Genomic DNA, 13831 nt, shown 5'->3' on the forward strand with positions numbered 1-13831 from the left:
AGCAATTGCCTACTTCCAGGCCACGACAATAATCTACTATACATTTGAATAGCGATTTTTGAAAAAGCGTTTAATTTTATGACATACCTAGTACCGTCAAACGTGGCAACTTTGCCTTCTGTAAGCAATTTTGCCCAGGTCTATTTTTAGCGGGAAAGTGTATAAAATTAGCTGATAATGACTCCTGGATAAAAAAAACGTCATCGGGGAATTCTATGAGCCGATTTTAGTAAGTACATATTTATATATTTTTTACAAGATATATAATATAGGCCGCATTTCCGCGATGTGAATATCACGTGAATATCAAGCTTTATCTTAGCCTTCTAAGGTGGGCATCGCTTTTCCTCCTCTTTTACGGCATCCTCTTAATTTACGGACGTTAATGCTCATTTAGAGACATATAGGTCACTTAAAATTAACCTTAATTTGATTTAGAAATAGAAATATAAATATTTATTCGCTGCTCTTCGGACAGTATACATAGAACACAATAAAAATACAATTTAAACACTACGAAATTCTAAAACCGGATTTACTGAATTAATATGATGACCAAATAGCCTTTTGGTTAGAGACTCTTACTGCAAAGCTTGAGGGTCTGCGTTGGATCTCTACAGATACCTACTTGAGTGTATTATGTTTATCCATTGCCTAACCCATAGTACTTAGCATTGCTTAATTTTGGACAAAGCCAATAGGTGTCAAAAGTCCCATGATGTTTATTTATTATTTATTTAAATAATGTCACCAGAGGCCCTTAAAGGTTCTACGAGGTATTTAACACATATGTTGCGTAATCTGCTATTAATAGTGTCAAGACAAGACTGTATACTCATCTCCACGTTAGTATTAAATCATAACAACACTTATGTAACTATATCTCTATATCTAATATTTAATATCACCTTTTGAGGTATTTGAAAATTCACAAGTTGACGTTACACTATTACGCATTATTGTTGTTTTTTTTTTTCAATGAGACCCAATATTTTTAACGTTATTCTTTAAGAGTTGTTTTTGTTTTTGTTATTCTCATTAAATAGGGATAGGCAAAGGAAGTGTTATCCATTAGTCATTTAGAAGCTATAATTGCAATTGCCACAGGGATTATCGTAAAATGACTCTGCCATAACATCTAAAATCGTGATCGGGTAGCATTGCATACCTAATGAGAAATCGCTGCTCGAAAATACTTATCCAAAAAGTATTAATAACATCGTTTTTCGATATCGTTATTCCAAGGCATAACGTATCGAAATAATTTCATAACAACGTTTAAATAAATTAAGTATAATTTCTCAAAATTCGAGTAAACGATAGATCACCATAAAGGGAGATCGAGAACTCTTACGTCTCTATAACAGTTCAAGTTTTGACTTAAAGTTTAACTTCATAAAGTATAAATTGATAAGTCAACAGAGTTAAAAATATGTTCTTGTGTAAGTCATCATTATAAACGAGTTTACGAAAATACCATAACGTAAACATAAAATGCTCTCTCTCACGTAACAGATTTTGTGAGGAAATAACTCGAATGCAAGTTGTTTATATGGAAAATAGCGCAATTACTTACACTGAAATACCTATTCCAGATTAATTTAAAAACTCCTTGGATATAATTTACCTTAAATTGAATAAGTATTCTGCAAATGGTCACTGACAGCTTTTTGAATTGTAAATAATTTAAAAACTCGTATGTTTATGTTAAAAACAATAGTAAAAACATTAGTTTTGTTTACTACAATCAAATACCATTATGTTATTGTTTTTCGGTTAGGCAAGGATTCATAGAATTACACATTGCTATCCTAATATAAACGTTGTTATATAGATAGATACTTATATGTAATTAGTTTCACGGAAACTGCTAATTATTTTCATTAAGTTTTATTTGAAGCTAGACAAAGTTTTGGCTTCCAAGCTCGCTTCTAGGTTTTATCAAATTCAAAATCATGTATCTATTATTATTTATAGGTACATTTACATAATATACATTTAAAACATACCCTCACTGCCAGAACTACTATAATCTGTCTGTTAGGCGTACAATAATTAATTATCTTATGAACTAGTCCTAAGCTAAACACGATTACAATTTATAATTCATAATCGTTATCATAAAAAACTTTTCCCTTAAAAAAGCAAGTGTTACTTGGTCTTTCAGGTACAGTCGAACAAATTGAATCATACCCAGATGTAACCTTTTTGTTATTAATGTCATGTTGACATCTCATACTTTTATTAAGGAAATCATAGTGAAATTGATTATTAAAAGGTTCCTCCCTGGGTCATGCATGATTCAATTTGTTCGAGTGTACTTGTCTAATTAAACATCAATACCTATTAATTGTGTTCTTATCACAAAGTCAAAATTATTTTTAACTTTACAGCGATATTTTTAAACATTTCCTCTAAGTTTTAGTACTTACAGCTAGCAATTCCCTAAAACTTTCAAAACAGCGTCCAATTTTTTAATTCTTACTAGTTCTTTCGCTGTGACGATGGATAGCTTATTTATTGTACGAGATATTTTTATAGTCGTAAATCCATGAAACGTTTTAATATGCTAATTATGTAGGTGAAATGTACCTCATTAAACCCCACGAGATTGATGTCAAAGATAAAATGGACCTTTTACTTTATTGAAACTCTCAGAAAACGGGGCTCAAGTTACGCTGAACGCATTTACATTCTACACTTGACGTACTCTGTTGCTGCTATCTATCTATCGTGTGTTGAATCTAATTTATAAAGAAACGTGGACAAATATTTAGCACTTCTATTTAATCAATTTACTTTTTCTATGCGACCTTAATGGACTGGCCGAAATACTTGCTGCAGAAAAAATGTATCTGTCAAATTTGACATTTCTAATTTTTCCCGCGCATTAATAGAGTGCCTATTGTTTTCGACAGAAAAAACTGTTTAGTCTTAGAAACATAAACTGGTGTTCAATTAAAAAAACAGTTTCAATAAGGATGCGAAAAGTTTCGTCGTAGCGTAGCGAATCTGTATTTTTTTTAATGAACTTTGTGGTTTTGCGCAAGGAATTTAAAGCCAAAAATACTCTTTGCTTTTTAAGATATTTTGAGCTGATAACGGAGTGTATTAGACAACAGAAACATAGTGCCCCGTTACTTACGACCTAACTGAAGTTAACTGGCTGTTAACCGACCGCGGCGAACGGGTTAATTGTTAACTGCGACTAACACGAGATCGGTTAACTCCGCGTTCCGTTTGAAATTAACTTATTAAGCAATTACGCGTCTTGACAACAGTTTTTAACGGTTTTTATTACAATTATTTATTTGATAACGATTTAGCTGCAACTGTGATATTATGGAGTTATTTAATAATAATAATAATAATTTATTTTCATAAGGCTCTTACATAAGAAATAACAATATGAAATCAAACATTAATAATATACGGGGCCTGCTATTATAAATAAGTACAGTAAAATTGTAAAAAATAAAATATATATATATATTATATATTTTATATTTTTTGTAAATTGTAATTGTAAATTTGAAAGCTTTTAGGAAGTAAATCGAAATTAATTTCTTTGTAGTTATAGGTATGTAGGTATAGTTATTTAGCCTGCAAATGTTTATTGATTTAATGATAAGTAATACATTTTTCATACATGGCTAAAAAAAAAAAAAAAAGGAGACAAAATAATAAAAACTTCATAAATATACCTAACTATAAAAAGAAAACACCATCTAATAGGGCATAGACCCCAACACACTGGCAACATTACCTCTCTGTACAGTCAGATAAATTCGCTATAGTTATTGGTATTGATTTAGTAGAATCCCGTAATTTCAATTCAAAAAAAGATTCTTAAGTGAATACTTCAAGTTTCCGCGTACTAAGTAAATATGCCAAATTCTAGTTTAATTAACTGTTTTAATAGAAACTCAAATATTAGCTATCTCATTAAAATAGACAAATATTTCGGACTCGTTTCAAAATATTTCAAACGAGTATCGTACATTGCTCCAAAACAGTTGACAGTACCACAGCTAAACATAACTACAATGCTATGCTAAACTGACTCTTATAACCAAGGCAAAACATGAAAATATTGAAACTATAGAAATGTGCAAATACATTGCTTGCACAGCTGTGCATCGAAATACTTGCGACAAGTAAATATGGCACTAGAAGCAATGAAATTTGTCCCTTGCTGGGAAGAGTTAAGGTTCGGAGTAAAAGCTAAAGTGTGACGTAGGTAGTTTAAACATCAGATGTGTTTGGCATAGTTTTGTTCGTTTCAGGTCTCGGAATGTTTATGAAAATGTGTACAAAAATAACTTCGTAAAACCTTCAAAACACTCTTGAAAATGATTGAAATGAGACCAAACGGGAAGTAAACAAATATAAAACCTTTCCACTTGTATCGGCGGCCGATCGTAAAATCCGCTAGATCACAAATTCCTAGTCATATCGTGAAAAGACATATAGCATGATCTGCCTAAACTGGCCAAATGATGAAATAGCGGTGTTTCATGATATGCCTAGAAATTTCATGATCTGCCTAAACGTCACTAGGCAAATCGTTAAACGGTGAGTTTTGAACGATATGGCGGATGTCCCTTAGCCAATTCATGAAATGGCGCCATTTCACGATATGCTTAGGAATTTTACACATACATACAGAAGGGCAGACTTTGTTTTATATACTACTCGTAGTAAAGATTGTCATCCAGTGTTCCTAATACATATTCATATTCTTTTTTTTTATTCAGCGTCACCCGTCGCGTTTCTTACACAAGGTCCGCAGTTACGGAGGCTTAGGCATCTCCGTTACAGCCCTAACTGTAAGCGTCAGAAAGTCATCACACACACACACACACACACACACACACACACAAACAACACGCCTGTATTCCCAAATGGGGTAGGCAATAGGCAGAGCACACGAAACGTTATGGCTTCGCAGCCACTTTTAGCTTTTAGTACTTATGTCATCTTGTCTATAAAAATTCGATGAAAAATCTATGCATTGTTTTTTTTTTCGAAATCGGGCTGACACTCTTTCCCGGCCCGGATAATACCGACATGGAAATACCGACTCTGTTTTTCGTGTACATGCCCATAGAAGCTCATGTCAGTGTCAAAAAACAGGGTCGGTATTTCCATGTCGGTATTATCCGGTAAGGGAAAGAGTGTCACTGCTTTATAAAAGCTCAAACTTACCTAGAACTTACTTTAAAATCGATAATTTTTCGGAACTTAATGAACATTCTTTTTCAAAGGTCAATTTTGTTGACGACTGATTTGAGATACGAGATTTTTTCGAAGTAGTGACCACTACATGTAATTTTCCGGATAAATTGTGTGATACCTTATATAGTTTCCACAACTCAGTTGATATAATAGTGACTTTGACACACATACACAAATAAATCATAATATATATTCCAGTACAGTTGGCGACCGAGCAAGGACGCACTTTGGAGTCCGGACAATGGGCGTTGTGGGCCCTGAATACACAATTATGATATTCTGATTGTTATACGTATCATAATAAGTCTGGCTTGATACCCAAAGTAAATTAATGGCACAGAACGTGGAGGGACTAAAAGTTATGATATGACAGTTTAGGCGTAATTAGCACAACGTATTTAACGAAGGTTTCTTGACTTCAGGCTTCCTCCAAAGAACACCACAATACCCGGTCCTACGGGCCTAGGATTACCTACCATATCCCAGGATTTGTCCTGGGATCTCAGGATTCCGGACGGATTTTGGAAATCTCTGGATTTTTCGAATCCTCAATTAACTAGAGGATTTTTTTAATATTTTTATTAAAACGTTTTATACTTTATTATTGGGAATTAATAAACTGTGGCAACTTTGTTGGTCAATGTTTGATGTCATTGTTTACAATGTAAGTTTTATTGTACCGTTTGTGCCCAAATACATAAATAAATAAATAAATAAATAAAAAGTATAAAATCAAATTCAATACTCAAATTGAAATCTCTTTATATTCACATAAAATATGGTACCATCAGCCAAATATGTGGTCTACCACCCTAAAGTTGATAATCGTTTGCATGTCATAAAACAATAATGCCAATAGACGTGTCTGTCAACTTGAAAGTTCGACTTTAGCGACATATTCATTTGATAGGAACTTGTTTAAAAATTGTTAGACCACTTATTTGGCCGATGGTACAATAGGTGATAAATTAACATTTCCAGTACAAAAACATATTTTGCTACATGCAAAGTAATATTAAAACTAGACTAATCCATTCGTGCCAGCTCATATGAATTGACCTGTAACTGTAAATCCCGGAATTTCAATTCTACTGCCGGATTAAATAAATAGTTTACATACGCGTGCGAAGCCGCGGTTAAAATCTATTTAGTAATGTAATAAGCAAAACTGTTTAATTACCACACTGGCTACATCATATGCGTTACCTAAGACGTGCCAGTTTTAGTTTCGTGTCGTCAAGGTGTCATCAATTGTTTTGCGTCCACGCGTTACGGCATTGGCGCTTTGTTGATTTGTGACGCTAGGTGCGGGCTCGAGTTAACATATAACAACACAAAACACGACTTTACTCTTACAAACTATTAGGATTCCGTAGCCAAAATAGCAAAATGTAATGGCATGGGTGTGAATTGTGAGATGTGTTCCGCAAAAGCGTTTTTTACCCCACTGCCCGAAAGAGGGTTAGGTTTATTTTTCAATGTAGCGATTTCCCGAGACGCATTTTCGATCAATCAATTTCCTATTCTTTTTTTTTTTTTTATTGTTACCCATATAACTTACAGTTTCTAATTTTAATTATTTCGTTAGTCATCAAATATGTAAACCTGCCAGAAGTTTTGGATATGTCATCTTATACATAGAGGTATACCTATATAAACTAGCTTTTGTACGCGACTTACTCTGCCGAGAATTCGGATCAGTTGTGAACCTTCATGACGATTTTTTTTAAATACCTTATCACTCTTTTCATTAGAGATGGGCCGAATATGGTTTTCACCGAAAACGTACATATATTTGGCCGAATGTTCGGTAAAACTTTTACCGAACCGAATATTCGGCATAATTGATTCCTAAGTAGAAACTAGAAATATCATTAATTTTTTTTGAAATGTTTATTCAGGCAATTTGATCAAAACAAATTTTTTTTTTAATTTTAATTTCTCACAATAAAGGCCTCATTTATTATATTAACATATTATTTTATTATAAAAATCACTGTAGCTTGAACTCAAAACAGCTAAGTACTTATATTTTGTTTTTAATTAAGTAATAATCTTTTTTATCTGCTGCTATTGGAAATAAAGCTACAGTGCCAACAAAAATATAAAGCTTCACTGTACCTCATAAAAATAACACATTTAATACTCATCTCATATATGGCTCAATACAGTTAAAAGAAGAGTACCTACCACTTTGCCGAACATTCGGTGATTTACCCGAATATTCGGCCGAATACGAATATTCGGTAAATCTGCCAAATATGCCGAATACCGAATATACCCCCCAGGCACGGCACGGACTAACTCGTATCTAAGCCACATGAAACATGATTGCAATTTAAAAAAAGTTTATCCCAAATTTCCATCATTCTCATGCCCTTCAAAATGATGTCTCTGATTGTCACGGCCCGTCGAGGCATGACTGTGATTTGCGTGCCTTATCGAGATGCACGTGCAGACTATAACTGAGGCACCTGCTACACCGCTGCCAAATACCGAGCAGGGTACGTACGCTAGACCAAAATTAATGCTACTTACCTGTCCCCCGTACCACAAAAACTAGAAGTTGCTACAAATTGACATAATTGTTAACTTTCTCATACAAAAAAAATACAATTATGTAGAATTGTAGCACTTGTAATGTTTGTGGTACAGGGGCCTGTTGGGATCTCGGTCGCTTTATTTAATTAGATATCGACGGTGAAGTACCAAGACCTCCTAACTGATAAATCTCGAACATGCAACTTAGTAGTGTTGCCGAAAAATCGATAGTTTCAATCGGAAAAAGGCTAGACTATCGATAGTGACCTATATTTCAATACTATCGGTTATTATAAGCAAGATTGCAAGATGTAAAGGTGAGTGGCTGAATAGTATTAAGTTTAGACGACCAGATGGCCTAGTGGTTACAGAACCTGACTACGAAGCTTGAGGTCCCTGGTTCGATTCCGTGTCGGGGCAATACGAATGTTTGTTCTCGGGTCTTGGGTGTTTACTATGTATTTAAGTATGTATCTATCTATATAATTATATTTATCAGTTGCTTAGTACCCATAACACAAGCTTTGCTAAGCTTACTTTGGGACTTGGTCAATTGGTGTGAATTGTCCCGTGATATTTATTTAGTATTTTGTATTCAGTTATCGAGTGATAGTTTTAAACGAATTTACAATATACGATCTACCAAACCTACCCAACTTACTCTTCGTACTTAGAAGATTCAGTTGCTACAACTTCTGTTCTGCCACCCCCGCGTAGATGTAACAGATACTATTGAAATAACGCGAGTAGGATTTATACTTTGGCTTAAGTATTTACATTTATAGGTGGCAAAGACTCAGAATGTTATTAAAGAAAAGAAAATAAATAAAAGAAAGCACATTAACAAAAACTACAGTTAGCAAAAGCTTGTAATAAAAATGTTTTTTTAACAGAAACTTATTTATGGCTACGGTTAGACTCCGAGTACGTATAAATACCTTTTTAACTTAACTTTAAGACCACCGAATGCGTCTTCACTCACAAATTAGGCATGTCATCCCATTCGGTTCCATTTACCCATATTGTTTACCCTAACCCAATACACGAATCTAAACCAAACCAAAGAGAAAATCATCTCCTAATATTTGACCGCGTAACGACCAATATTTGGTAACACCTAACTGAGGTCGTGGACCAAATAGCTGCATGGCAGTCGTATTTGAATAACATGACTTCAACGAGATATTTGTGATACCATCATCATGTCAGCCATAGGATGTCCACTGTTGGACACAGACCACCAGTTGCTTCGGCTGGAAGCTAAATGCATCCAGCGTGAACTTGCGGCTTTAACCAGGTCATCCGTCCATCTCATTTGTGCTACCGATCATTTAAAATACATTCATTAACTAAAGGCATATTAACTACGCTACATGAATTATAAAACTATATTCACACGTATCATGGCGATGATCACACCATGAAGTTTTATGAATAGCAGAGGAACTACAAAGGTCGCGTTGCATCACCCAGGATGCACCAGATAGCGATCAAATTATCAAATATTACGTCCCGTTCTATCTGTTATAGTATAACGCTTGTATCCGTCTGATAACTTAAGTACTGACGGTGATACACATCCGTTATTAAAAGGAGTGTTTGTATCTTTATGTTGGTTGCCTCCGAAACCCCCTATAAAAACTAATTTAGAAAGATATTTCAGTCTAAGCAGAGCCATAGTCAAAACTACTGAACCTACAAGAAACCTACTCTATGCTTTTGACGCTGTAGGTAGATGCGTACCTACATTATGAACGAACTATAGTTTTAAACAAGTAAATATACGTACTGAAATATTCAGGATATTTTTTTAAATTACACAAGGAAAGATTTTAAACCCACGTTGTTTCTTTCGGGGTCTAAGTCACTACTAAAAGTTAAAAGTTTGGCAATAATTTTATGTAAAAAAATTGTTCCTTTTTCATCCATCAGTTTCCTCTCGCTCTTATAAATATTTTCTATGTAATCTCTAGGTGTTCCACAGGGATCTTTTATAGGACCATTGTCGTTTTCTCCTACCTTCAAAAGTGGTCATCAACATAGTCAGTCTATAGTCGAATTTTGAGTATATTCGCCTCGCTCGTTGCGTTAACGGAGCCCGTTATACATAACCAGATCAAATGCGATGGGTTTGGATAGGCGTTAAGTATCTTACATAGAATGATTCACATTTGCGTACTTAGTTTGAAGACGGCGGCCATAGAAATTACTCGCGAAATTTGACTGCATATAGTTTGTGACCCTGGCTTTTGTGTAGGTATATAAGAAAACTCACTAGTCTAATTTTTAATACTTATAAACACGCTGCTTAGATTAACCCGTCGAACACCCTGCGCGCCACAGTGGCGCGTATGTAAGTACTGGTGATTAGTCAATTTTTGTTACTAATTTCGATCACCCTTTACTAGTCCAAAATTACCCAAAAAATTCGTAGGTATGATCTTATAAAAAAATATATTAATCACGTCTTAGACAACCCAAAATATGTAATGGTTTTCTATGAATTGTTTTGTTTAAAATTTGGGCTCATTTGTAACATATTTTTTTACTAAATGTGTTGCTAGCTGTTCTAAACATATTAAAATATCGTCAGGCCAGCCAGATAAAAGAAATGTTGGTCTGTAAATTAATAATTCTGCTGATAATTATTATGTCCATCTGATGTAGTTTCTGCAGAAAACTGTTTTGCTAGAAAGGAAAATTTTTTACAAAAGTCTTTAGTTAATTTCTCAAATATCTGCAAATAGAAAGAATTGTCTAGAAACTATAAGTGAAACAGACTGGTAAGAACTTCAAATCTATAGCATCGCAAATCTATAGAAAAGTTTTTCCGTCGAAAAACTATAATCAAATTCCAACTTCATCGTAATGACAGGTAACCAAACAAAACCTTTTGTGTGGCCAGCGGATCCCAACATTAAGGCAACCCACATACGGCCGATAACAATGAAAGCAAAAGCCAGTGGCTCTAAACATTTCTTTGTCTGCAACCGCATTCGGATTCAGAGCGTGAGAGCCGAGATGGTGTGATAGCCAACCGTTGGTCTAGTGTTTTAATCGTGAGGCAACGCTTGTGTGAAATAATTTCGATTTTGAGGTAACTTTGACTTTCGATGTTAAGTCATGAATGATTCATGGCAGAATTGATACAGCAGTACCCTTAATGTAATTTTCGTTTACAAAATACGTCTCGATCGCGTTCGCGTTTAAATCTCAATTTGTATGGTAACACGAACAGCGCCTCTAGCGGAATGTTTGCGATGTTCGTGTTTCCATACAAATTGAGATTTTAACGCGAACGCGATTGAGACGTATTTTGTAACCGAAAACTTACACTAAGGGTACAGGGCTACTACGAAACTCGAAACTCGAAGTTCGTGTCGGGTGGTCCCTCTGACACTTATACTATTGACTTAATTTAATACGCGAGCGAGAGGGATGGTACGATACGAACTCCGAGTTTCCAGTTTCGTAGTAGCCCTGCAGTTAGACACTAGACAGCCAAGGAAGAGTCGTACATTTTTAAAAGATTGTAGACTCTCTACGAAAAAAAGTTTCTTTTCCGATCTGTCATTTTCAAACTTTATCCTTTACTTATTTTTTGAGGTCTTCCTATTTGCTACATTTCATAATTTTACGCCAACAAAAAGTACTGCTCTGTAAATTTGTCATTCTTTACCAATATACCATAAATTTCACATTTTTTACGACAGCAAGAGTTTTATATTCATATCAATCAACAGTTACCTCCACGCATTCCTAGGAAAAACGTCCTGGACATACGTATTATAATATGATAATTTTTTGGCTTTTTGTTTTTGTTCTCTTAAGTTAAAATGTTTCTTTTCTTCATGACCTCCACTCACATCAAGAAGCATACCTATCTGTGTCTTAAGATTTCATAGATGTGAATATGTGGATATCGTAGGATTAAGCAAAGTAGATATAAATAAATAAATCATCATCATCGTCATATAAACCTTAAGACGTACACTGTTAGACATAGGCCTCCCCCCCACAGTTACCTCGGTTGGAGCCCGCGACTTTAACCAGGTCATCCGTCCATCTCGTTGGTGGTTGTCCTATGCTAAATAAATAAATCATCATCATCATCCCAGCCTATTTACTTCCCACTGCTGGGCACAGGCCTCCTCTCAGATTGAGAGGGCTTGGGCCGTTGTTCCTGCGCGAGCTCAGTGCAGATTGGGAACCTCACACATACCATTGAATTACTTCACAGGTGTGTGCAGGTTTCCTCACGATGTTTTCCTTCACCGTAAAGCTCGTGGTAAATTTCAAATGTAATTTCGCACATGAATTTCGACAAACTCAGAGGTGCGAGCCGGGGTTTGAACCCACGAACCTCTGCTTGAGAGGCGATAGGTACTAGGCCACCACGGCTTCTCAATAAATAAATATCATGATATAATTGACAACAATTGATCTAGACCTAACTAATCAATGCTTGTACTATGGGTAAATGTGTCATAAATTTTCTCTTTCGTTCCTACAGCGTTCTGCAAACGCTCGCAGTCGAGGCAAGAGGTTCACCTTCCAGTCGACCGTGAGGCAGCTGGAGCGGAGACGCCTGGCGGAGAAGCTGTCCAAGGAAGCAGATCTGAAGGAGCAGCAGCGACGCACCGAGCTGGAGGCCATGAGAAGGTCAGAGACAGACTCTCACGCTTAGATGGGCGAATTCAGGGAGCCATGAGGGTCCCCTGGGTCCTATGGGCTAGGTCTAAGATAACAGTAGATATTTTTCTAAACTCATTAATTTTTGTATTCCTGTGGCAAAAAAGAATTGATTTGAAATCAATCGGTCAATCACATGTCTCTTTGAACATCAAAATGAAACTACAGTGACACTCACTCATATTAAATGAATACGATTAACTCACGTCTTAAATCGAGTTTCGCTCGACATGTTTCGGGCTAACTCGTAGCCCTTCTTCTCGGAGCAACGCGACTCGACGGCTGCTGCAACACGCGCACTGCTTCCCTCCTGACTATAGAATTTGAACATGAATGTGACCCCCTCTAGCTGTTAAGCTGAATTCGCTCTTGCACGCTTAACCATGCGCAGTGGCGTAGCTATCGTAGGGCCTGGTGGTGCAGTGCACCAGGGCCCCGGAGCTCAGGGGGCCCTCTACCCTAAGCTTTGAAAAAAGAGGAGCATAAAATAAATCTTGTGAGCAGGCTCGAGCCATTTTTTATGTTTTGAAATTATTTTGAAGGCCAATGTAAGTTCATGCTACGTGGAAAGAGGTGGTGAGGGCCCGAGTCTTTCTCTATGCACCAGGGCTCTTGACCACCTAATGCGGCATTGCCTCACTGGGAGCCCCGCAAGCAAATTTTCATTGGCCCTTGTGCTCATCGGTTCAGAATTTAGTAACATGCAGATTGACCTGCCAAATGGGTGTCTTAACGGCTCACTGGCGGGCGAGTCACTGGCCGATGGAGATTTTTGTATCGTCGATTTGGCCAAAAAGTTGAGCAGCCTCGATTCAGTCAGTTTCTTTATACTTTTCTTCTATCCGTAGAGTCGAAGAGGAGTTCCAGCGGAAGCGTGCGAGGGAGAAAGCTAACATACGCCAGCAGCTGCGGCTAGTCAGCAGCGGGGCCGCCAGCATGCCCATCACAACTCACCATGGGAATAAGGTATGGCAACAAACGCGAGAACGAGTAGAAGACAGAACTGAGCGTAAACAATACCTATTACAACTGTCTTGAAAAAATACAACTGGTATGTACGTACCTAACTACAGTAAACAATGGAAAAAAAACAATTGGGCATCTTACAGATAATCCTACATAATCCGTGCTTAAATTACCGAAATAACTCAAAAAGGGCCGTTCAGCATGGTGCCGTGGCTTGCTCAACAACAAAAACTCTCCCATGTCCTTCCTAGGATCGGGTCTCAAACTAACTTCATACCAAATTTCGTTTAATCAAGTCAGCAGTTTAAGCGTAAAGAAGTAACAGACAGACATACATAAATCGGCAATTACAATATTAGTAAGGATTGTAACTCTGGTATCATTATAGAGTAAG

At 36.2% G+C, this 13831-nt stretch overlaps 1 protein-coding gene across 4 annotated transcripts in view; it reads left to right on the forward strand.

The window, feature by feature from the left end:
• Positions 1–13831, forward strand: part of LOC141438205 (uncharacterized) — a 166615-nt gene that overhangs the window by 144728 nt on the left and 8056 nt on the right. For all 4 annotated transcript variants that reach the window (XM_074101968.1, XM_074101970.1, XM_074101971.1 and 1 more), the window contains 2 exons: positions 12293–12441; positions 13320–13437. In XM_074101968.1, the coding sequence (XP_073958069.1) occupies positions 12293–12441; positions 13320–13437 (267 nt within the window). The remainder of the gene's footprint in view (positions 1–12292; positions 12442–13319; positions 13438–13831) is intronic.

Source organism: Choristoneura fumiferana, chromosome 18 (assembly GCF_025370935.1).
Source record: "Choristoneura fumiferana chromosome 18, NRCan_CFum_1, whole genome shotgun sequence".
NCBI classification, from domain to species: Eukaryota; Metazoa; Arthropoda; class Insecta; order Lepidoptera; family Tortricidae; genus Choristoneura; species Choristoneura fumiferana.